This window comes from Paramisgurnus dabryanus, chromosome 6, assembly GCF_030506205.2.
Source record: "Paramisgurnus dabryanus chromosome 6, PD_genome_1.1, whole genome shotgun sequence".
Classification (NCBI taxonomy): Eukaryota; Metazoa; Chordata; class Actinopteri; order Cypriniformes; family Cobitidae; genus Paramisgurnus; species Paramisgurnus dabryanus.
In genome coordinates this window covers 4112078-4138778 of record NC_133342.1, presented here as the reverse complement: position 1 = coordinate 4138778, position 26701 = coordinate 4112078, and the positions used below count along the sequence as shown (strand labels likewise).

Genomic DNA, 26701 nt, shown 5'->3' with positions numbered 1-26701 from the left:
AGCATTCGTTGTAAACTTGTGGACCTATTTTTCCAGACGCCTCACACCCGTATATTCTTCCGTTGAGAGCTTGAATAATAAACACTTCAGCCCAGTTGGTGGCGTTCCCGGCGCGGAGTAATACCGTACCTAACAGCACATCTAATACAAGTCAATGGAGTTGGATAAAACTACGATAAAACCTGTTGGAAAGCATCTTTTGCAGCGATTTTTATCAGTGAACACCCCTGACCACATTGGTGAGTTTCACGTCTTTGTAAACGAAAGTTTAATGCATTTTAGGAAGGATTGTTCCTGTGCACATATAAGCCATTATAGAGGTGGGAGGTGATACAAACACCCGAAAATTCTCGGGCCAGCATCATATGTCCAAATTTCAGTCAAAACCGTTCTATTTCATCATAAACAATCTGAAAACAGGGCTTTAAGTGTAAAATACCGAACTTGTCCTATAAAGAACTAGTTCACCCCAAAATGAAAATTGTGTCATCATGTCCATTCATACATCAAGGCAGAGCATTATCACACCTGTGTGTTCACTTTCTCTATTCAGTCTTTGTGAGTTTCTGTACTGACATCTAGTGGACTTATTAAACTGTTTTTTTACACGTTTCATAAACACAACCAGGAAATTCTTGAATTCAGAGAAACTGAAACTAAACTGTCCGACTGTTGTTGTACGTCTTAATTTCTGTCTCCGTGTAAAGTGACAGAAATGGCAGAAAGTAATGTTTCTTTGGCTCATGATCAGTTCATCTGTTCAGTCTGTTTGGATCTACTGAAGGATCCGGTGACCATTCCCTGTGGACACAGTTACTGTATGAGCTGTATTACAGACTGCTGGGATCAGAAGAGAGACTACAGCTGCCCTCAGTGCCGACAGACCTTTACTACAAGACCTGATTTAAATAAAAACACCATGCTGGCTGAAGTGGTGGAGAAACTGAAGAAGACAAAACTACAAGCTGCTCGTCCTGATCACTGTTATGCTGAAGCTGGAGATGTGAAGTGTGACGTCTGTACTGAGAGAAAACACAAAGCTGTCAAGTCCTGTCTGGTGTGTCTGAACTCTTACTGTCAAAATCATCTTGAACAACATGAGAAATTCTTCAAAGGCAAGAAGCACAACCTGATAGACGCAACTGAACGACTTCAGGAGATGATCTGTCCACAACATGAGAAACTTTTAGAGATTTACTGTAAAACTGATCAGCTCTGTATATGTCTCCTGTGTATGGTGGATGAACACAATGAACATAAGACTGTATCAGCTGCAGCAGAGAGGACTGAGAAACAGGTAAGAGATGAAAACACTAAGTGATGTTTAATGTGATCTGTTCTGCTCTAGAATAAATGTTTCATTATGATCACTTGATATAGCTACATAATTAAAGATCTTTATATCTAATGTTACACAAAAATCATATTCATTTAATTTAAAAAGTAAACAACATTGTAAAGATGTCATTTTTGACCCATCACCCAGGGTTGGATTTGCAGAGTTGTAACTGGTAAAAAAATCACTCTGTTGTACATTTTGTGTGTTTTCCACATCCAGCAGAAAGAACTGAAGGAGACACAGAGAAAATACCAACAGAGAATCCAGGAGAGCCAGAAGAAGCTTCAGGAGCTGAGAGATGCTGTGGAGACTCATAAGGTGAGTTTTGATCAGAAGAACAACTGCTGTCTGCTGTTTCAGATCTGTTTCAGACTCAGTTAGGACTCTCATCCAATCAGTCAGTGAGGAGTTCAGTGCTGGATGACTTTCACTGAAGTTCACTGTGGGTAACAGACTGTGTGATGTACCAGTAAGAGCTGAGTGAATGCTGCTGATTCTAATGCTCCTCTCTCTGTGTGTCCTAACAGCGCTCTGCACAGACAGCAGTGGACGACACTGAGAGGATCTTTACTCAACTGATCCAAACCATTGAGAGAAGACGATCTGAGGTGACACAGCTGATCAGAGATCAGGAAAAGACTGCAGTGAGTGAAGCTGAAGGACTCTTGAAGCGACTGGAGCAGGAGATTGATGATCTGAGGAGGAGAGACGCTGAGCTGGAGCAGCTTTCACACACAGATGATCACATCCATTTCCTCCAGGTAACAGAGATCTGAAAAACACAACAGTGATCTTTAGGAAGTGAAGAGCATGTTTTACTGAGATTATATTTTCTATAAAATGTTTCAGTGTCATCAGTTTATGTTTGTGTTGTTTGTCTTTGTGTTTGTGTAGAGTTTTCAGTCTCTCTCTGTTCCTCCTGGATCTTCAGACTCACTCAGCATCACTGTCAGCTCTCTCATCTCTTTTGATGATGTAGGAAAATCTGTGTCTCATCTGAGAGAGAAACTGGAGGATTTCTGTAGAAAAGAGATAGAAAATATATTTAATAGAGGTAAAGCACCTATTTCTTCTACAGTATTTTATCAGCAATAATCCAGCTACAAAGTCACACATCATAATTATAATAACTATATTATATTTTTAAGAAATGCAAAATATTGCTGTCTTAATGATTTTTATGTTAATATATTGTAGTTACTCCTAAGCCCAGTACCAGGGAGCAGTTCCTTAAATGTGAGTCTCAACCACTCTATAATGATAAATCAAACTGAATGTGCAGAATAAACAGAAACAACATTTCTATGCATGCCCACAGTGAAACATATCTGAGATCATAAAGCTTTTTATTTTCATTTTACATGCAAACAATATTTCTACAAACACAAATTCTAAACTTTGGGACTTCGACAATGAATATCATGTTTACACTTCACAAACAACACACACATGATTATGATGAATATAACAGTAAAACAAACAGATTCGATTATTTCTCTAAATTATATTCTGTTACCTATAAATAAGTTTGATTTTAATGATTGAAATTAACATTTTCTAATTGATTTTCCTCCATCAGATTATCATCAAGTCAATCTGGATCGAAACACAGCACATAAACGTCTCTGTCTGTCTGAGGGGAACAGAGTGATTACTAAAACTGGCACAGTCCAGCCGTATCCTCATCATCCAGACAGATTTGATGTTTATCTTCAGGTGTTGTGTAGTGAGAGTTTGAGTGGACGCTGTTACTGGGAGGTTGAGTGGAGAGGTAATGTGGATATCTCAGTGTCATATAAGAGCATCAGCAGGAAGGGAGAGGGTTATAAGTGTTTGTTTGGATTTAATGATCAGTCCTGGAGTTTGTGCTGCTGTGACTCCAGTTGTTCATTCTTTCACAATAACATTAAGACTGTTCTCCCTGTAGTGCTCAGATCTTCTAGAATAGGAGTTTATGTGGATCACAGTGCAGGATCTCTGTCCTTCTACAGCGTCTCTGACACAATGACCCTCATCCACAGAGTCAACACCACATTCACTAAACCTCTCTATCCTGGGTTTTATGTTTATGGATCAGTGAAACTGTGTGATCTAACAATATAGATGTTACAGAGATTGTCATAGAAGTTTGAAAGTAATGAAAAATCAACAACTATGAAGTGTCAAGCATAACATTTCTAATCACTTTATTATTATCGAGTTTCTCACTACAGGTTTCTAGATTTTACATGTACATATTCCTAAACAATTTTGATTTCTTGTCAGCATAAATTTATTATTTAAGCATTTTGTCGTTTGCCTCCAGAGGGCGCTAAAGTTTAAAGTAAACGAATAAATCCTTGGCGTTCATTGTTTCAGTGTTTTTATTTAAAGGATGCATTTTTCCAAAAACTTTTGAGATCTAAAAAAACCCACATGTTACTTATACTATTCGATAAATTATAAAATTCAACCCGTGATCACCCGTGTTGTTCATGTCTTTCTCAGTTTTAAAACATTATAGTGAGATTACTTTTCTGTCTCAGAAATGTTAACAATTGTTTTTTGTTTTTGTGGCAGATTAATAACCATTTGTATTTCCATAGTTTTATTACAAATACGAAATAAAAATAAATATATAATTACAAATAAATATATTTTTTCAGACCTACAAATACCATTATTAAACTTTGGTTACTTTTCCTCGACAATAGTAAATTTGTCAGTAGATTTGGAATATGATTGGTTACCAGTTTTACTTTAGATAAAACCAAAAACAAGTTGCTTAAACTATGTTTAATTTTCATCAAGAGTGTTTTATCTAAAAACCACCTTAGTGAGATATGATTAGTGTCTTGTAAACGTATAAGAAATCATTTAGTAACTGCAGAATAAAATTTATTTTAGACTCACCCAGATCAAATCTGGACCCTGCAAATATGCAAAACTGTTTACTGCACAAACTCTAAATAAACAAAAATGCATATATATTTAGATTATTATGCACTTGCATGGGTTGTCTTAGTTGTGCGCGCGCTCGCGTGAGTGAATGCGCGCTGTAGTGAAGTATGACTTGCGCGCGCCTCCCTCCGCCCAGAGGATGATGGAGAGAAAAGAGGAGAGGATCCTGTGACACCTCACCGTCCCAATCACAGCAAACCGGGCAAAAATCACACCACAGCACATCAAGTAAGTAAAAAACCGTAAACTGTGCATAAAGTGAGTACTTTTTCTGCTTTAAATCATATTGAAGCATTTCTGTTGGTGTTTTGACAGATTATTAGTTAGCACGCGGTCCCAGATGTTACGACATGTTCATGCTTAAAACGATTAAGTTACGATGTAGAATTTTTTTTTTTGAAAATGTTATTTGTTTTAGTGCAAAAACAACGTTTTATTAAAGTTTTTATCCTCTATGATTTACGTGAAATATGCAGTGAATAAATGCAGTTAAAATACAAATCTCATGTTTTCCTCAATAGTAGTTTTATTATTTTATTGTTAGTGTTGCTCTATTATATGTCTTTAATTTATAATTGAGGCACATATGGGCATTCAGTACAATTAACTTTTTAGCTTTTATTTTTTTAGTCACTACCAAACTTTCTGAAATACCCACTTTTATGTGCTCTTTTACCTTTAGTTTAAATGCATGCACCTGTCCTTTACTTGAGGATGCTTCTTGTGAATCAAAGTTTAAATTTTTTTATTTCTGTGGCATTGTGTGCTTAAAAAGCCTTAATGTAGCCTATACAAAATCTTTTTTCAACAATCTTGACCTAAATATAAAGACTACAGACACAGGACAGCTGAAAGTCAAAAACATTCAACCAAAATAAGAACAAATTATCCTAAAACCTTGACTAGCGTAAGTGGTGCCTTGTGTATGCTTGCCATTTAATTACATCACAGTAAATCTCAGTTAAGTGTCCAGGTGACAGGTAAACCAACACCACAGATCACCTGAGAGACCTTTTGCACTGAACAAACATCATGGTTTACTAATTTGCGGTTTCATATTGATGCTGCATTACATATTTATTTTTCTTTTTTTGATTTGTCACTGCATAGCAGGAAATTATAATAGCAATTAAATAGGATTTAACGTCCATGTTTAATACTTATAGTGTCTATGTCTTAAATCACATCAGAGAATGATTTTTAAAGACAATATGTCTTTTACAAACATGTTAATTTCATTCTCTCTCTCTCTATCAGACAGTTATGATCTGTAAAAACAACAGGTTTGTACTTTATACGCTTGCTGGTGGTGATTTTTCTGGTGTACTGTTGACCAGTCTGTTAATGTTTGACACATGCATTCTCACTTTGACAGGAAGATTGCCGCCTGTTGCCGGGCAGCACGCAAGGTGGGAACTTTTAGTAGGGAATGGGAGGTTTTGCCATCTCTAAAAATCTTTCATGGTTGCTGAAGCAAATAATCGGATGGGAAATCTGCAGCTACTGACTGTGATATGTTGACTAAGAAAGTTGATAGCCTGTGCTTTTTGTATTGTTTAATGCGACACAAAAGTGGAGTAAATGCATTTACTGTATAAAGCACTGACAGAGATTGAGATTGCTTTTAATGTTTAATTATAAATATAATTTTAGTGAATACATTTATTTATTTAAATATGAAAATACTAAATATGTGCTCACTCATTAAAGGAAACACAATTATATAATAATAGAAGAGACATTCTTTAAAAAAAATCCAAGAAAAATTGACTGATTAAAAGTGTAAACTTATGTTCTCCTAAGGAAAATGCCCGGTTTGATAAATCGCATCACATGGGCACCGCTGCTGTTGAAGACATCCCGCATTACTTCCTGTGCCAATGGCTGCTCTCTAGGCATCACTGCTCATCTAACATACGTGAATACTGATCCTGAACCACTCGATGGTAAGACATCTTGAGTACACATATATTTTTCTATCAGATGAAAACTTTATATGACTTTGAACTATGCATTTGCTGTTAAGTGAGTTAAGGTTTACCATTTGACACAGTTTGCAAACACTTTACACACAGTCCCTATTGTTATACTCTGACCCCAGTTTGTCTTTCTGTCCTCCATACCTGCTCAGGTGTGTTTGTGTATCCTCTGGGGGAGAAGGAGGTTGTGGTGGGTTTCGAGGCTGAGGTGTCTGGCAGGCTGGTCAGTGTGGAGCTCCAGAGTCGTGGGAAGCTGGAGGATTGCTGTTTGATCTGCTGCCCAGGACCGACCCTCCACGGCCAGTGTGGCCACGGCAAGGAGTGGGGATGCTGTGGAGGAACAAGTTTGGAAATGCAGTGCTCCAATGGCGAGGGTCTTTACATCCCCACTAACATACACAATCACTACAAGCATTTCCCAACAGCGAACATAAAGTCTCTTTCACACAAATACAGTGTCTCCATTTTTATTATAGCTAGTGTTGCAGAAATATTTCATGTCAAAGAATGGAGGCAGCTACTGTACAACCCCCCACTAAATCACCACGGCAGTTATTGAATAGTACCAACATAATCCAGTTAAGAAAACTATTGCAAGACGTGTCACGTGGCATCAGTGGTCGGTGATGATAGTCTTAAAGGGGTCATAGTGTGAAAATCATACTTTTCCATGTTTAAGTGTTATAATTGGGTCCCCAGTGCTTTGATCAACCCAGAAAATGTGAAAAATAACAACCCAGTAACTTTGTTTTGGTAAACCATTCTCTGTAAGCATGTGAAAAATTAGGTTGTTCAGATTTCACCTGTTTTGTGACGTAGGTAGCAAGTCCAATTTCAATAATACCACCCCCTTAATCTGCACTATCCAACCATGGCACTGTCATTTAGTGCAGAGAGAAAAAGAAAAGATAATTGACATTACAATTGAGTTTCAATTTCAACAAACCACCATTGTGGTGATCAGTGTTTGCATTTCATCCGCTCATTTGCATTTAAAAGGACACACCCAAAAACAGCAAATTAAAGTAGTTATCTTTTTGGTATTTTGAGCTAGATGATCTCAGTAACACTTTAAATTAACTGATATTAAGTTACATTTGAACATTATATAATACTAAAATATCTTGTGAGTATTCATCATAAACCCTTTCAACACGTGTGCAACAAGCATGTATTTTGACAAGACACATGACGCACCGAACACATATTTTGACATGACGATCAAATCACATGACACTCCGAATACATATTTAGATTTTGCACCCCTTGGAAGATAAGTCACCGGCTGCCACTAATGTTTAATATTACTACAGACCCCTGCAGTTGCTTTGTATTATCACAGACTTTTGTTCCCAAGCACACAGAAATGTATTTCCTCATAAATCTTGTATGTCTCTTTATCATGCTTTGTATCGGCCCACCTTGAACCATGCAGGCAGCGTTCATTATTTCAGAGAGCTGTTTTGGCTGTGTGCCTGTTTTGGATGGTTACGTTAAAATCTGACATTAATTTCCAGTGTTTTAAAGCAGGACTGCTACATCTGGTGAAATACTGTATATTACACATCAATGTTATACACTGTCAGGAAAAATGGTCCCTAACTGTCATTGGGCCGGTACCCTTTTAAAAAGTTAAAAAACTTTGTCAGTTTGGAAAAAATAAATTTTTTTTTTTAAAGTCTTGATCCTTGCACAAAAAAAACAGGCTCCATATCTCCATCTTGTACCTCAATTGGTAGAGCATTGCATTAGCAGTACAGAACGCTCGATTCCATATGGCAAATAATTTAAATTTTATGAATAAATTTAGAATACATAATTTTAATTATATTTCAAAATATACAAAAAATGGCAGAAAAGTATGTGCTAAAATATATTTTTGGCCTTTTTTTGTAGAGCATGTAAAAGAAATGAAAGCAAACACCTTGAACACCTGTTGACTTTGCTTCCATGTTGGAATATCATACATCTTCAAGTTATTTTGGCAAAGAAACGGCATGTGATCACATTTAAGGTTATTTGGGGTGTAAGTGGGAAACTCTTAGCCGGAGTATATTGGGTCTTTAGTTAGCCGTCATTTCAACGCCTCTGTTTTTCTAGCTGGGAAGCATCTGTCAAATTAATAAATGTAAATCTAATTCATCATTGTCTAGGAGAAACAGTTGCGATATTAAACAAATTTATTAGTGGCTATATCTTACACAATAAAAAATCCCACGCAAAGTTATAGCAGCTAAAACAAGCTAAGAGTCAAGAGTCATGTCCAACTAAAACAAACACTAATCACCATAATGGTAACTTTATCCTTTCTATCACCATCTCTGTTTGAATTTTACATCTTATTTGTAAAGTTATTTTCTTAACTTGGGTTTAGATGTTTCATTTAAAGTTACAGATTGCAGCTTTTTTAAACACTTTTTAGTGTTACTGTTTAACACTCTGTAAGACACTGGCAGTGTTCTTTTTACTCTGGGAATTTTTCTGTGATAATTTCTATTGTCTGTTTAAGGTCATCTGTTGCTGGATGAGGACCTGGAAAGAAGCACATTTATAGTGAGCACAGGCCAGATTGGACCACTAGAAATTGTGTCTGTCGTCATTAGTACCACACTTGAACTCCCTACACTTGAAAATGGTGCAATCCGCCTGGTTTACCCAACAGTGCTAACGCCTATAGTCAGAGCTCGGGTTCATCCGGGCAAAAGTGAAAACGGGGGGAAATCAGAGGACACAAGGTAGTTATAATGTCCTCAAGTTTTTAATCTCTATTACAGTTACTCCCATTATTAAATACATTTGTCCCATAAATTACAGTATTTGGACACTTTAAGCCTTAAAATGTATTAACAATTGGATGGTTTAAGAAATTTCAGCATCATTCTCTAAAGCATTCTCTTATGCCTTAAAAGCATCCTAAACTTTTCAGTACTGTAGTTTTGGAGGCCACTGTATATTCATAATGCTAAAAACATGTATGGCACAAATTAGAAATTTCGAAACTTTTATTGTAAGTGTATAGTTAATAAAACACCAAATTCTGACACCATGTAAATAACAAATTATAAAAAGCAATTTGACCTCTCAATAATCCCACATCGTATTTCTCTTTCAGCCCGACTACATGCTTTGGGAGTGCGTCGGGGAGGCAGGATAGGTTGCTGGGAATCGGGCAGCAATGTGCCCATGCTGTCTTCACCAGCTCTGCTACAAACATCTCATTGTACCAGCTCAGCTTCCAGCTTCTCGTTCGAGGCGCATGTCTTCTAGCAGGTAACATTTACACAATACTTTCACAATTACAGTGCAGCAAGGGTCATTTTACTTTAAAAATCACTTGGGACGTTCAAGGACTGTGATGTCTGAAACACAGGGGATGACAAAAGTTGCCCATCTCTGTCTCTGTCTGTTTTCCCCTGTTTGGCTTTAGAGAGATTGTAGATTTGTGCAGGTCCACCCTGTGCTCTGAAATAATCCAGTTAAAGTAAAACTTGGCACAAACACCAGTGATTATGATAGACATCAGTGCGCCTGCTAGAAAGAGCCAAACCATGTCCGCAGCGGGGGAGAGGGTTTGGCTCAGGTTCAGAGCCACTTGAACAGAGAAGAGAGATGGAAACCGGGTGACAGAGAGCCCTAAATCACAGTGCAGTAGTGAGTGTCCCAGAAGAAAGTGGCCGCTTTGTTTTAGCTAACTGGACTAATGGATATTGAGCAGGGTACTACAGTGGTGTTGATATAGTTACATTAAAGTACCATGGGTTTTTGGACGTGTACGATGGTAATACCATTGTGTTCTTTAAAGTATTCAGGACAATATGGACAAAAAATACATCAGTATTACCATCTGATACCATACCATGGTTGGGCCAAAAGAAACAAAACCCAACTGATTGGTTGTTTAAACCCTTGTTTAAATCCTATAGGCTAATTTACTTCACTGGTTGGGTTTGTCCCTTTCTGACCCAATCATAGGTTGAAAATAATACATGCACATATATAATTACATATAGCCTATTACAGTTTTTTACATTTCAACCATACAAACTACTGAACATTTCATCAAAGGTTCTGACCGACATTAAATTAACTCAGCTCATCCCGCACCCATATAATCAGCATCAATCTTCGTTTTATTGTATCTCTCCCTTGGGGCTCAAATGTCAAAGATTTCCACCACCATAATAGTCTAGCATAGCCACTAATCAAATCAATGCTGAAACGACTCTTTAACCCCAGCAATAACCAGAAGATGCTGTCTCTCCATCTCCAGGTCTGGAAAGCCCCACCCATGCTCTGCGTGCAGACGCTGACCCCAGCGCGCAGTGTGCATCTGCAACCTACATCACGCTTGCGGAGGAGCATCCATGTGACCGACATCTGGAGATAATTCTGCACCTTAGTGGTGAGAGTTAAATTTTACCTCATAATGCACCTGCTGCTTATGTGTTCCTAAAGTTTAATTGAACATTGCAATAGCTATGCAAAGTGATTCGATTCAAAGGGAACACACATATTGATTACAATATGTATGCGATAAAATGCACTTCAAAAGCAAGCTCCATCTCCTTAAAAATACGATCACTGTTACCCACAGAACCTCACAGCCCATTGGTTATCCTGGAAAAGGGCCGGCTTACCTTTAGTGAATACGAGCAGCAGATCCAAGCTCGACGGGATTTCGTTCGCTGCGGCCGAAAGGAGGCAGGCGAGAAGAGGGTAACGTTATTAACATTGCACACTGCTAATGTTTTTGATTGTGCATTTTTTGTACACTTTCTGTGAATCTTATAATTTTAGAATAATTTTATATAGCTATTTTTATTTGGCTACTCGAATAGTTCAGTCTTAAGGGCGATTTATAGTCGTGCGTAGGTCCTACGTCCTATCCGTAGCCTGTGCGTAGCTCTGCGTAGCCTGACGCGCACCTCACAAAATTTCTAACAGCGCGTCGGCTCCACGCGGACCGTAAGCGCTGTGATTGGTCCACCAGAACCCCTCCCGTCAGGTAAAAAAACTGCGTCATAGGTATTTCCGTTTGAGACGGTGAAAACAAAGATGAGCCAAGTTGAGGAGTGATTTAACTCAAACTGAAACATACGTCACTGTTTATTTACTTCCATCATTGCTGGTCTTCTCAAATTATACACAACAAGTTGCTATTTCTTCTTCGTTTGTGGGTTAACTTGCTTAGCTTCTTCTTCTGTGACGACTTCTGCTGCTACTGTGGTTACACGCGTGATTACTGCCAACCAGCGGTTTCGCGTGTGTTTGCACGCCGACGCGGACGGCGACGCACAAGTATAAATGAAAACCGACGCGGAACCTACGCCGTCGCTGCTACGCCGTAGGACCTACGCACGACTATAAATCGCCCTTAAGGCCACCATGCAACCATTAGATTTGTTGGTTTTGCAATGGTACACTCTCAGAAAAAAGGTACAAAAGCTGTCATCTGGGCGATACCCTTAAAGGGATAGTTCACCCAAAAATAAAAATGACTCATCATCATGTCGTTTCAAACTCCTAAGACCTCCGTTCATCTTCGGAACACAGTTTAAGATGTTTAAGATTTAGTCAGAGAGCTTGTTGACCATTCATTGAAATCTATGTACGGTATACTGTCCATGTCCAAAAACGTAATAAAAACATCATCAAAGTAGTCCATGTGACATCAGTGGGTCAGTTAGAATGTGTTGAAGCATCGAAAACACATTTTGGTCCAAAAATAACAAAAATCACGACTTTATTCAGCATTGTCTTCTCTTCCATGTCTGTTGTGAAGCGCATGCGCGAGACTAAAGTCATGTGACTGCAGTGACGCGGATGACGTATGACGCGGCTGACGTGTTATCTGATGCACCCCAGCTGTTTTTTTTTTTGTGAGCCTGGGCTTCATTTACAGTTTGAGGGAGACACGCTGTAAGTTTGAAAAAAAAACTTCACAAACATGTCTGAGGATAACACGTCATCCACATCACTGCAGTCACGTGACTTTAGTCTCACGCATGCGCTTTTGCGGAAATAATCGTCATTGGCAGGGAACCGCTTTCTCTTAATTGATGAGTTAACTCGTGAATGAGGGGGAACGAGTTAACTTACAGGCTGTGAGCCAAAGCGGAAGGAATTATAATAATGACCGTCGTGTCTACGTCAACCAGCCCAGGCAGTAAACAGTTGCCTACAATCCATGTGTTTGTTGTAGTCCCAGAAAAGATATTTATGTTGGAAACAATAACTCGCGTCATCGTTTGTACCTTTTGCATATCGTTAACATGTACTTATACACATTTACACACCATAGGAAATGTAGAATCATGAATCGTATCATAGTTGCGCTTTAAAAAAAGTGCATCTTTGTATCTAAAGACATATTAGTACCTCAAAGGTACATATTGGGACATTTTTAAAAGGGTGCCATCCCACTGACAGCTTTTGTACCTTTATTCTGACAGTACACAGTGACCATGTATAATTATTTTGGTAACACTTTACAATAAGGTTGTAAAGCGTTAGCTAACACAAACTATCAATAAACAGTCCTTTAACAGCATTTATTAATCTTAGTTTATGTTGATTTTAGCATTTACTAATATATTATTATTATTATTATGAACATTAGTTAATGCACCATGAATTCTTATGAATAACTGTATTGACATAAACTAACATTAACAAAAATTAATAAATGCTGAAAAACTATATTGTTCATTGTTTGTTCATGTTAGTTAGTGCATTTACTAACAGTAATGTTTTCTAATGAAACCTTATTGTAAAGTGTTACCATAATTTTTAGTCTCTTTATTAGAACACAACTAGAAAATACAGGTAATTTGTATGGAATAAAAAAACAGAATCAAGAATTTAGTGTGACCTCCCCATACACTTGAGCAACAGTAGGAACCTTTTGGTTTTTTTTAAACCTTAATTAAAGTAAAATAAATGATGTAGTTTATTTATTTATTTATTTATTTATTTATACACAACACTTTTAAATGTCTATTTGTATGTGTTGGTCATTCATTTCCCCACAGCTGGAGTTTATTCGGAAGCGTTACCATAAGGATCTGCTCTTGAACCCGGTCCTGATGCTTAATTTCTGCCCAGATCTGCTGTCAGAACCAACAGAGTTGCAGCAGGCCAGCAGAGAGCTCATCTTCCTCATAGACAACAGCAGCACTATAACACAACTCAACATCAACAAGATCAAGGTTCTTATGATCTTCTCTGAGTGCCGCAGGGATGTTATATTTTTGTAGGCTAACCCGGAAGTTAGTGGGACTCTAGATCCCTCACAAAAATGAACACAATTTTGAAGTCAAAACGTCTTTTAATATTTCTAGTAAACGCATTTACACTTTAAAACTTGAGCATGAGCATTGCATAGGTCATCATAGTTTTGAAACTCAGCGAAGACCCATTATAATAAAATGTATATTTTCTGTCTAAATGGTTCTTTGAAGCACCTTTAACATCTAAAGAACCTTTAAGGTAAAAAGGGTTCTTTAGATTAAAAAATTAATAAAATAACTTATTCTTTAAAGAACCTTTGAGTAAATTGAGTAAAAGTTTTTCTATGGCATCGCTATGAAAAAAGCATACATTTAAGAGTGTATGCTAGATATAAACTACATCCAAATAGGCTAAAAATAAGCATGAATTTTACTTTAAGTAATGCTTTCATCTCTTTAACAGGAGGCAATGTTAGTGGTCATTAAGAGTATGCCCACCCGCACCATGCTGAACATCATTGCTATCTGCTCAACAGTCCGCCCTCTGTTCAGCTCCAGCAAGCCCTGCACAGATGTAAGTGTTTTTGGTTAAGTTGTAAACTGTTGTAAAGTTGTTTCCGTAGAAATGATTAACAAATGGTCACTTAAATTTGAATGGTCTACACAGTGTGTGTGCATGTGTGCGTGATGTTTACCAGTAAGTGAACTGATGTGCTTCTGTTTAGATGATAATCTCTGTCCAGTTCCTTACTGCTTGTTGCCATGACACTGCAATATCAGGTTCAAGCAAATCCAGGGTCTGGCAGGACTAAGTGTTTTAAAACATGAAGAGCCATATGGCACTGCTATGCATTTTACAGCATGCAATGATCACAAAACAAACCTGTTTTGGTCGATCATGAACCAGCTGTCCACCTCTTCTTCAAACAGGTTTCGTCTAGAGTGGTCACTATGTTAGTAGTTGCTGTGTCAAACTGGTTTGAATATAAAGAATATTGAAGAAAAGGTAGACAGTAGTGAAGTATTTTTACTTTCTACTTTCTACTAAGTAAATTTTTTAAGTATCCTTATATTATTTGTTTTTCTTTGAAAAACAAACATTGCAACGCATAACATAATAATTTTTACTCCACTATATTTTATAAATTCGAGTTTTTGCCGTACATATAATATTTAAGCACATAAAAAAAAAACAGAACTTTCGTACTTAAGTAAAAAGCGTTTTGAGTGTTGAGATTCATACACTAAATCTTGATGTTTGTGTCCCCCAAATATACAGCGGTTAATTTTTGTCCATAGTTTTTAAAAATCATTAATGACAAACTGCTGTGAGAGTACTGGATCTCATTTTAACAAGAAATAAACTTTTGATATGTGAGTAAATAAATTAATTAGATGATGATCTTTATCATTATATCCCAACCAGAATTGCACTATTAACTTACATTACCATAACAAATGTGTTTTAAACACAAAGTTAATGCAAGCAGGGAAAAACTAGCAAGCAAAATGTCACAAGTCAAGAGTCGAACTAAAACAAACTCTGATCACCATAATATTAACTTGTGTTTTCTACAGCAATATTTTTACGGAACATTAAGAAAAATGTTTTATAACAATTTTAAAATAATAAAATGCAATTTTTCTCTATCATTGACATAATATGCAAAAGTAAATATAGAAAACAGTTGTTTTAAACATTGTGTGAACATTAAAACATGGCATTGTCATAATGTTTGAAAATGGTAGAATGTAACATTCCTCTAACATTGAGACAACCTAGAAATGTTTAAAAAAAACTGGACATTTTTATGTTGGCAGAACGTTTTTGGGAACATTAGGAACTTTTTAAGGAACGTTCTTAGAACTTTTTTCTGTAAGCTGGGAAAAAAGCATACAATTTTCATGTAATTAGGTTATTAAAAAAAAATATGTACGATATAGAGGAATAAACAGTATGGTTCTATGCTTTAGAAAGTAGTGAGGTAAAAATTTTCACAAGACAAACAATTAAGTACAAATACTTAAGTACTGTCCACCTCAAACAAAGAATCTAGACTTTGCAGCTTATGGGATAGTTTACCCAAAAATGAAAATTCTGTCATCATTTACTTATTCTTATGTTACAAACCTGTATAAAATTATTTGTTCTGATGAACACAAATGAAGATATTTTGAGGAATCTTTGTAACCAAACCAATCATGAGCACCATTCACTTCCATAGTATTCTTTATTCTATAGGAGTCAATAGGGCCTTTGATCAGTTTGGTTCAGACATTGCTCATAATATCTTCCTTTGTGTTCTTCAGAACAAAGAAATTTAGTCAATGATTCTTTCATAGCATTTTTATTTTTAAGACCTTTTCTTCTGTGGACCTGAAAATACAGAATAAGGGACGGGCAACCCCAGTCACTTTTTAGTTCACTGCATGTGTTTTCCAATGAAATTAAATGACTGTGACTGAGACTTTCTGTCTTTACTATGTCTCTCACAAAAGAAAGTCTGTAGGGCTTAAGGCAAAAGGATTTACCGTACTTTTGTTTTCCAGAGTACAGTGACGCAGGCATTGGAGTACATCCAGAAGATACGTTCAGATCAGGGTTCTGCTAACCTGTTGGGGGCGCTCTCCTGGGTCTATCGGCAGCCTGTGCATCGCGCCTTCCCACGACAGCTCTTCCTTCTTATCGATGGAGCCCTGAGCAATGTAGGACGAGTCCTAGAGCTGGTCAGGAGGAATGCATCCAATGTCAGGTAACATCTGTAATGTCATAATACACTGAAAAAAAATTCATTCATTTTACTCAAATGTTTTAAGGTAAGTGGTCGCAATCAATTTATTTAAGCTAAATTTAAACAAAAAAAATTGAAAAACAAAACAAAAAACTTTTGTTTAAATGTAGCTTAAATAAATTGATTGCAACCACTTACCTTAAAAAAATTTTGTAAATTGAATGAATTTCAGTGTAGTATTAAATACACCAGCCATGCCTTATAAAAAAAATATAAAATTATCTTTAAGTTAATGACATGTAAATACAAGTAAATGCATGGAAAGCCTGGTAAAACTTCTAAGGGCAATGTTTCGGACAGGGTTTAGATTAATCCAGGACTAGGCTTAAAAAACAATACTGGTGTGCATCTCGAGTGCAAGATGTTTTGAAATTAAAGCCATAATTCATCTAAAAATGAAAATTACTTTGTGATTTACTCTCAAGCCATCCGAGATACATATGTCCATCATCTTTCAGACAAACACATTTTCAATTATTTTAGAAAATGCCCTAGCTCCTCCAAGCTTTAAAACGGTTGAAAATGGGGTCCACTTACTTCAAGCTTAAAGAATATGCATCCATCCTTTACAAAAGTAATCCATGCGGCTCCAGTGGAATAAATAAAGGCTTTCTAAAGGTAATAGATGCAATTTTGTAATATCCATTTCCAAAACTTTACAAATAAAAATAAGTAGCTTCCATTAAAGGCCAATGTAACATACGCTGCTTAAGATCCAGCAAGAATAGACTCTTGCAAGAACCAAGCGTTGTGAGTTGTTGGATAACTCAATATCCTCGTCTTATATTGAAATCATTCGCCATTTTCTTTAAAATCCTTGTTTTAACTTGTGACCGGCATTGTTGTTTTGCTCTCTGGTTTGTTCCTCCGCACCCCACGTTCGTCATGACGCATTGTACCTATGACAATGTGCTGATACTTTCTCATGAATGCAAAGAGTCCAATATGGCATCGTTACCGAAAGCTACTTATTTTCATTTGTAAAGTTTTAAATATGGAAATTTATCTTACAAAATTGCATTGAAAAAGGCCTTTATTTATCCCCCTGGAGCCGTGTGGATTACTTTTGTGAAGGATGGAGGCACATTCTTTGGCCTTTAAGGCAGGGGTGGGGAACCCTGGGTCCTGGAGGGCCACTGTCCGGCAGAGTTTAGTTCCAACCCTAATCAAACACACCTGAATTTCATTTCCAAGTAATCCTGAAGACTTGAATTAGATTTTTTAGGTGTGTTTAATTAGGGTTGGAACTAAACTCTGCAGGACAGTGGCCCTCCAGGACCAGGGTTCCCCACCCCTGCCTTAAAGGAAATAGGCCCCATTTTCAACCGTTATAAAGCTTGGAAGAGCTAGGACATTGGGTTAAACATGCATTTTAGGTTGGTACTATGATAAACCATGTTCGGAAAACTGCCCGATAGCGATTATGTCAGCTACACACCTTTTACACCAAACACCTTTTATGTCAAAAAATATCTTCAACTTCGGCTTTTACTAAATAAATATGCCACATACATTTATGCATTACTATGGAAACACATTAAACATGGACTAATGTAAATACTAAAGAAACTTTTGGAGATCACATCACAACATCGTGTTTTAAGCAAAATACTCTGGGGCTAAGCCAGCAGTCATTTTCCCCAAACACACATATCTTTCACTGTACTAAAACACAGACGCATTATTGATACTCAGTCAAGACATTTAAAAGCCTTCGACCCAGTCGTACAAGATCTGAATTCCAAACAGCTTGTGTGTGCGTGCGTGCGTGCGTGCGTGTGTGTGTTGTCTGGCTTTTATTTTTCTTCAGACATTTAATTAGTAAAATGGTCCGGATTATTCTCCGGGGAATACTAAATGAATCTCTCTCTCTCTCTCTCTCTCTCTCTCTCTCTCTCTCTCTCTCTCTCTCTCTCTCTCTCCACATTGGGAATATATCAGAAACATACATGCATATTTTAACTTATTAGAAATTCTTACTGCTATGTCTAATGTGCTCTGTGTATAAATATACTGCACATCTATTACTAGTTGTATGATAAAAAGACATGATTTTGGGTATAAGTGCATATAATGACATTATACTGATGTTGCAGGTGTTTTGGTGTGGGCCTTGGTCCTCAATCCTGCCGGAGGCTACTGCAGGGCGTTGCCAAGGTTACGGGAGGCAGTACAGAGTTTCTCAGTGAGGAAGAGAGGCTTCAACCAAAGGTGCAAGAGTCCACATCGCCCTCTATTGGGGAGGCTAAAATAAAACCACTATTAGCGCCTTTAAACAACACATTGATGTACTAAGGGCAATTAGTCATTTTTTAACTACCAGAACTTAGTTAACAATCTTCCCAACTTGATAAGGGAATAACAGGGGTTCAGATTCTTTGATGAAGCTTTCCACAGAATTTTGTGAGCTCAGATTTATTGCAGGTCTGTGTAATTGAAACATTACCTCTTTCTCTGCCAGCTTTTAAAAAAGAAAGTTATAAGATATATAATTTTTCCACAAAAGTTTAATGCCTTCCAGAAAATGTTCTTCATTATATATATAAATATACAATCAAAATCATCAAATGAAAGAACAGCCCCTCTGCTTTCAAACTAAAACTTTTTATCCTACCGTCAATTGTTCATCACCTCTCAATTATGGGTAAGTTTCTTCAAAATACCAAATTTGGAGCAAAAAGCTGAAATAATTGCATTTTTGTAAAGGACTTTTGTTGAGATTAGGTTTAGAGTGATGATCAAAACATACAGAGTTTTTACTGTTTTTGGATCAGTGGATGCTTCATTGTTTTATAAGTTTGGTAAGAGCTCCACCTGGTGTATAATAGCAGAAATATGGATGGACCTCTGTAAAAACTCGTCATTGGCAGGGAAACGTTTTTTTCCCGATAACTTGTTAATGGTGGGGAAATGTGGTTAATTACAAATTGTGCATTTGTGTGTACATGTCGGTGTAGGATATTTATTAGGGATGCACCGATAGGATTTTTTGGGCCGATACAGATTTAAACAGACAACTTCTGGCCGATGTCGATATTAAACACTTGTATACAATACTATACAGTTGGTTTATTTCTGCATCAAATTATTTTTACTGAACATGGATTGGATCTAATTAACATTCAACTGACCAACATAATAAGAGAGGCACAAATTAAGCTAAAACAAATATAATAAGACAACATGACAACCTTTAAAGGTGGTTTTAGCTATTCAGTATTTATTTTATTAACAACATTAACTCATTTTTTACATATAATGGATTTCTTTATGCAGTTAATTAGTAAAAAATTGGTATCGGCCTTTCTCGTGCTATTGCCGATGGTTTCAAATTCATAAAAAATTGGCCGATAAATATCGGTGGCCGATACATCGGTGCATCACTAATATTTATCAATGTTTTTTTCTCTGTAGCTGATTAAGTGTCTGAAGAAAGCTCTGGAACCCGTGTTAACCGACGTACGGATCGACTGGTATGTGCCGGAGAACATGGAGGCCATCTTGTCACCCAATGAAATCCCTCCGCTTTACCCTGGCAACTGTCTGATAGGCTATTGCACTCTCTACAATGTTGGTGGATTCAAGGCCCAGAAAAGTGAAGTGAGTGTCACTTCCTCTGTCTGTGTTATTATGTTCAAAACATACATAATTATAACGTATGGAAGGTTCGTTCAGCCAATTTTAAATGAATTAATAAAATGCTAAAATAAAAAATAAAATTGCAAAATATGTCACAAATTTGAAAATTAAATGCAAATATACAAATCAAATTTTTCTTTATCTTTAATCTCTTCCAAGCGTCATCTCATATGGTCTAAATGTTGCTCACTGCAGCTCCATGCACAAAATGTAGACGTCGAGAAAGACGCGCATTTTACCGGTCAGGAAGACCCGGCACTCGTGAGCCAGTACAAGTGACACAGTAGCCTATCTGTACAGATGTGAAGCTAAGATTCATCTAAACAGTTGCTAGGTTTGTCTAAATGGGTCTAAAAGTCGCTAGCAATAATGTCGCTAAGTTGGCAACATTGCTTTACCCAATTCCTGTTACTTAAGCAAGTAAACCCCACCCACTGGTTAACATAGAATTTGCATACAAGTTGAAAAAGAAAATAAAGTGAAAACCAATAAATAAAAGCGAACATAAAATTAAATCTGAACTTTACATTTTAAATTTGTCACTATTTTTGCTTGGGCATGAATAAAAAGCCTTAAAAAATTATTTACAGATTCCTTTTAAAGTTTGCCTTTTAATTTTAATATTGGCAGTCTTGCCTCGAGATTGCATTGAAAATGAAATGTTAAAATTATCAATTGCATTTAACTTTTCAATTTGGCAGGAAAGCTGCATTATCACTTTGAAGATGAAATCATTTAATTTAATGTTTTAATTTTTATTTTAGCATTTCATTTTCAAATTTGGAACATATTTTGTGATTTAATTTTGTATTTTAGCATTTAATGAATTAAGTAATTTAAAATTGGATGAAAATGCCTTCCACAATAAAGACTTTTATATTGTACGCAGGTGAAGTCACGACTTTATAGAGGACGACCACACGATTCAGTTGGGTCAATTTTCGAGCTCTCTCCCTCCACTTCTGAGCTTCTTCAGCCTTTGGTTCCTCCTGAGGAGCGAGATAGAGACACCGCTAAAGAGTGTGCGGTGGAGGGAGACTTTGAGGAGGCGTTGAGGGAAATCTCACGAGAAATCTCCTCTGAATTCTCGTGCGCACATACCAATGATAATGTCACAAGCCCTGGTAAGATTCCTAAAAGATTATCGAAATGTTGCATTGTGGGATACCATATACATTAAAGAGTAACTAAACCCCTGGTCAGAGCCTGACTCACTGGCAATATTTGAAAAATGCAAGAAAAGTGGGCAGACCCCAACGGAGATAGAGGGGGCCAACTGGGCTCGTGCCAAGTGTGTGGTGAGATCGTGACAAGGGCGTGGTGAGCTTGAATCTGCTTACGTAGGATCGTACCGCTTACATATCGCGGTACCGCAACATCCAACAGGAAAATTCAACTGCAGTAGCTATTGTTCAATCTGAAGAGGGCAGCACTCAGACGTTTTTACACCATATATTGTAGCATTGAAACACTTTATACCCAAATGTCAAAAAAGTTACTCAAATCAATGAACAGCATTAATACAGCCCCATTCTTACAGATCATTAACTAAAAAAGTTGGTTTAGGGCTTAGTTACTCTTTAAGTGCTCCTATTATATACTGCACAATCTGGGATGTCATAAGTAAATTGAGAATTTTGGTATTTAGTTGAACTACACCTTTAATAAACCTCCTGAACCATAAGAAGTCCTATTGGTCCTAAAAATGAGTAGTATGCCATTCCAAACATATCATACGTAAATGCTTTACAACCCTCGATGTTGACCCTGACATACAACTTATTGCGCATCTTTGATGATGAGTTTCCATGTATGTGTGTGACCTGTAGGTGGCGACACTGACTACAGCAGCAGTGATGTGCGCTGGCGTATTCAACAGGACTCGTATGTTCAGGATCAGTATGTGTTGACGTGCTGTTCTCTGAGTAGTGAAAATACATTTTCCTCTGCTTCCCAACAAGTGGAGAGCTCTGCGCTGGGCATGGGTTCCCTGCCACATGGCCTGGAGAAAATTGAGCACCCGCAGGGCAGAGGACTATCACGCTGGGAATCTCCATGGGCACAGAATGTCACCTGTTTAGGAGAAACCACATCAGGAAAGGTGAAAACAGTCGGAGCTTGATTGTGGGTTTAATTCTAATAGACACACATACTGATAAAGCATATAGCTTCAATGCACTTTAAAGCTGCAGTCTTTAACTTTTGACCTTATATCGTCATCTCTGTTTGGAACATAAAATTGTGGATTACTGTACGTGCATACCATACGTTTGTTGAAAAACAACTGACATTTCCCAAAAAATTATAATTATGTGTTGTTGTTATTATTATTAACTAATGTGGTTACACTTTATTTTGATAGTCCACTTTAGACATCCTACTAACTATAAATAACTTTGCAACTGCATATCAACTAACTTTCAATAATTTGCAACTATACATCAACTAACTGTCATTAGTGTATTAGTAGACTGTAAGGGTTGGGGTTAGGGAAGAGGTTTGGGTTAATGGAATAAGTTGACATGCACCTGCAAACATACTTGTAGTATGTATCACAATAAAGTGTAAGTAGATATTAAGCAGACAGTCTACTAATTATCTAAAGATTGGTAGTTGATATGTAGTTGCAAAGTTACTTATAATTAGTAAAATGTCTAAAGTGGACTATCGAAATAAAGTGTTACCACTAATGTTAACAAATAAAGAGCACAGATGCAAAACCGTTTCATTATTTTGCGGGAGTAGATTAGATACAAAGTTAATGCAAAAACGCGAATAGATGCAAATTCACACAGGGCAATGTGAATGCCTCAAATTGGGTAATATATGCGTTATATTAAAAAATTCAATTTGAGCGGATAATTTGCCTGACGTAACGTAATAATGGGCGAGGAACGTGATGCGAATACATGACATGAGCATATTTGATCAGATTCTTAACTCTTTCCCCGCCATTGACGAGATTTCTCGTCAATTAAGAGAAAACGCTTCCCCGCCAATGACGAGATATTCCGTCTTTCCGCAATACCGCTATTATCCACCAGGTGGCGCCCTTCCGCAACTTTTTAAAACCGGAAGTATTGCCCTATGCCAAGCTGCTGCATGTCCGTGTCTGTTTTAAAGATCGCTCTGAATCGGATCTCTATGAAAAGTCCGTCATAAAAATGGAATTATTTCTGCTTTTTGCTCAAAATATGGTGTTTTTGCAAAAACCTACCCATATTCAAAAGCTGATTGCAAAAGAACCACTAAAGGTAGGATGAAACGTTTTTTTTTGTTTGAAAGCAGAGGGTCTGTTCTTTCATTTGGTATATTGTATGTTTATATATTTAAAGAAGAACATTTTCTGGAAGGCATTAAACTTTGGTGAAAATCATGAAAAACGCTGGCGCTGGCTGGCAACTTTTTTTTAAAACGCTGGCGGTGAAAGAGTTAATGGATTCTGCCAACATGGTATTTCTGCACGACCTGAGGCCGGGATCAGGGCTGGATTATCCGTAGACGGGATAGGGTGCACCAAGGGCTTTACACTGCGACCAAACAATTCAACCAGTTTTTAAAACAGCGTGAGCATTTTTTACAAGTACTTGAGCACGTGAGACCGGCAAATTAGGATTTTTTTTGGAGTTGTTATTTCATGTTAAAAGACGAGTAGATTGTGAGCACACAGGTGAGCATTGGTGGATTTAGGCATGGACAACAAAAAAACGAAATGCACGAGCGCGTTTGTACCACTAATTTGCATGACGCGTCAATCATTTTATGTCACCATTGGCTCCATTGTATATATTTAATAAAATGATTTATGAAACTAGCAACAAATCAATTACAACTTAAAGGATACGTCCATTTTCTTTCTTTGTTTAGTCGAGAAGAAATTATGTTTTTTGAGGAAAACATTCAAGGATTTTTCTCACTTTAATGGACCCCAACACATATTAGTTTTAATGCAGTTTAAAATTGCAGTTTCAAATGACCCTAAATGATCCCAAACGAGGCATAAGGGTCTTATCTAGTGAAACAATTGTCATTTTTGGCAAGAAAAATAAAAAATATGCACTTTTAAACCACAACTTCTCTTCTTCCTCTGGTCGTGGGACGCGCCAGCACAACCTCACGTAAATGCGTAGTGACGTAGAGAGGTCAAGTGTTACATATATGAAACGCACATTTGCGGACCATTTTAAACAATAAACTGACACAAAGACATTATTATTCCTCACACAACAACATCGGAACGGTCCTCTTTCTTCACATTTGTAAACACTGGGGCGTAGTTTCGCATACGTCATCCGTGACCTCTTGACGTGATGACGTATTACATGAGGTCTCGCTGGCGTGTCACATGACCGGATGAAGAAAATAATTTAAAAGTGCATTTTTTGTGACATTGACAGTTGTTTCGCTAGATAAGACCCTTATGCCTCATTTGGGATCGTTAAGAGTCCTTTGAAACTCCGTTGAAACTGCAATTTTAAACTGCATTAAATCGGTTACGTGTTGGGGTCCATTAAAGTCCATTAAAATCCTGGAATGTTTTCCTCAAAAAACATAATTTCTTCTCGACTGAACAAAGAAAGACATCAACGTTTTGTATGACATGGTGGTGAGTAAATTATCTGGATTTTTTTTTAAGAAAATTGATTAATCCTTTAACTATAGTGATTGTATTAACTAAGATAAACAAAAGGTTAGTCTGGAGCCCTGACTAGACCAAATTCATATTTGATTCATATTTGTTTATGTTTTGTATATATATTATTTTATTGTAAGAGATGCAGATACAAAATGAATAGTTAATGATAAAATATATACAGAGAGAATATATATATTAATATGGGGGGCACTTTAGATATAGTCACCCTGGGGCACTACGTTGTATTAATCTGGACCTGGCCAGGATAAAGTGGATTTTAAGCTAAGTATTTGATGATCGTATGATGTATTCAGTAAATATTATCTCATTTTTGACGAAAGTGGCGTTTAGAGGCTTTTGCTCCTTAAATTCAACCTTATTGTAAAGTGTATAGCCAGAGCCCATTTTGCTTACACTACAGTATTCATTAAAACGTACTGATTTAAAAAATAATAATTCATACAGTACCACCTTAAATCTTTAGATCAAAAGATTTTAAGATAATGAGAAACATAGTACATACTCTACAAGCATTTTACCAGCACTGTTTGTGTTTAGACCAGCAAGCTGTTAGACCATGACGAGTCTCGTCGCAGACAGAGGGCGCTAGCTCGCTCTGCTCTGGCTGGCCGAAGTTTCTCGTCACCGCAGGGTGACCTGGACATGCACCGCCTGAGGAGGGCGCTAGAGAAGGTCTCATTTGAGCAGGCAGTGGGGGGACGGCTGGAAGAGAGTGACACAGATACTCAAAGCACTCCACAAGGGGCTCAATCTCGCCCCAGCCTGACAGATTCCAGTAAGACAACACACACATCGGTCCACAGTCCTGTACATTTGTGACCTAGTCTGTGAAAAACCAAGCTAAAATCATGTTTTGTGATTTACTGTTTTCTGCGTAAAATCATCTTGCATAATGTAAAGAACATTCTGTGAAATATAACTTTGACTTTATCCAGATGGTCTCCTTTTCCCCGGCTCCCCCCTGGACTGGGACAACTTCACCGAATGCCTGTTTTCAGCCGTTCCTTCAGGCGAGTCCCAGGTTCCAGGAGTGCAGTGTCGCTCTGTCATCCATGGCACGCTGGGTGGAAAGTCTTTGTCCTGGGAAGTTTGTGTGGATTTGTCCTCTCTGTTGGCCACTGAGAGCACAGCAACCCCGCCAACCGATACTGGATCCTGGGATGAGATCATTCACCAGCTGACCGCACGCTCCGTCATCAGAGACTTTGAAAACATGGCCGAAAAAGAGACGGATATAGAAAATGAGAGAGGTCAGAAATAATTACTAGAAAATTGGTTTCAGAAACATAAGGCTTATACGGTTGTGTTCATATCTGCTTGTCCTGATACCTGTTTATCTATACATCATCATATTTGCATTTACTGTACAGTACAGTGTGATGTCACACAAACCCCACGCACTACGCCCCTTTCTATTTTTAAAAGCTACTTGATGTTGACAAATGTAAACATGATTGCATGATAATAGACAAGTATACACAGGGCCACTATACAGTTTCAGCCACGTTTTTCTTCATTTCGTCGTGTATGCTGTTGTGTATGCGTGTGTAGGTCCATCAAAGAGATACAGAATGAAAGCCATCCAGACCAGCAAAAGCTGTGGAGTCATCTGCATGTACACCAGCTTCACCACCACAGATACCAATGTGAGAGGTCAATCTGACAACAGAGACACACGAAACACAGGTGCACGCTAACAACACAAACACATGTTTTCTGAAGAACCCTGCTAAAAAACTATAGAAACCATCACAGAAATTCTATTGGATGTAATGGTTTTAATGGGAATTTTATTGGTTGAAATGGAAACTATAATGGTTTCTGATGGTCTCTACTGGTATGTGTTGGGTTTTATTGGTGGGAGCATTAAATCCTACTGGAAAATGTCCCAAAACATATTACATGAAGTAGTTTTAAATGGTAAAAGCTAATGGTTCTTATTGGTATTTGAATGAAAACCAGTAGAATTTCTGTGATGTTTCTATTGTTTATTACACAGATGAGCCATTAAGTTATGACCACCCCCAGAGTTAATGCCTTGGCCTCCACCAAATTAAACATAAGAGGAGATTTGACTTAGATAAGCAGGTTTCTGCTACCTCACCACCACCACCCTGCTATATAGG

General features: G+C 37.4%; 2 protein-coding genes across 4 annotated transcripts in view; both read left to right on the top strand.

Annotated features, from left to right (window-relative positions):
• Positions 1-248: 248 nt before the first annotated feature.
• LOC135744075 (E3 ubiquitin/ISG15 ligase TRIM25-like) lies at positions 249-3786 on the top strand. Its single transcript, XM_065262038.2, has 6 exons — positions 249-1297; positions 1562-1657; positions 1867-2100; positions 2234-2393; positions 2537-2575; positions 2919-3786. Exons 1-6 carry the CDS (start codon positions 716-718, stop codon positions 3440-3442), a joined length of 1635 nt encoding a protein of 544 aa, XP_065118110.2. The 5' UTR covers positions 249-715; the 3' UTR covers positions 3443-3786.
• Positions 3787-4429: 643 nt separating this feature from the next.
• The window catches only part of vwa5b2 (von Willebrand factor A domain containing 5B2), a 28495-nt gene continuing 6223 nt past the window's right edge, over positions 4430-26701 (top strand). For 2 of the 3 annotated variants that reach the window (XM_065262035.2, XM_065262032.2), the window contains exons 1-17: positions 5596-5688; positions 6083-6225; positions 6411-6626; positions 8768-8993; positions 9371-9528; positions 10529-10660; positions 10853-10974; positions 13290-13466; positions 13951-14061; positions 16038-16240; positions 18376-18490; positions 19694-19879; positions 20808-21042; positions 21748-22019; positions 25113-25350; positions 25511-25825; positions 26127-26261. In XM_065262035.2, the coding sequence (XP_065118107.1) occupies positions 5624-5688; positions 6083-6225; positions 6411-6626; positions 8768-8993; positions 9371-9528; positions 10529-10660; positions 10853-10974; positions 13290-13466; positions 13951-14061; positions 16038-16240; positions 18376-18490; positions 19694-19879; positions 20808-21042; positions 21748-22019; positions 25113-25350; positions 25511-25825; positions 26127-26261 (3049 nt within the window). In that variant the 5' untranslated portion in view covers positions 5596-5623. Of the gene's footprint in view, positions 4508-5595; positions 5689-6082; positions 6226-6410; positions 6627-8767; positions 8994-9370; positions 9529-10528; positions 10661-10852; positions 10975-13289; positions 13467-13950; positions 14062-16037; positions 16241-18375; positions 18491-19693; positions 19880-20807; positions 21043-21747; positions 22020-25112; positions 25351-25510; positions 25826-26126; positions 26262-26701 lie in introns of those variants that run through there. The other variant, XM_073814888.1, reaches the window with a different exon arrangement.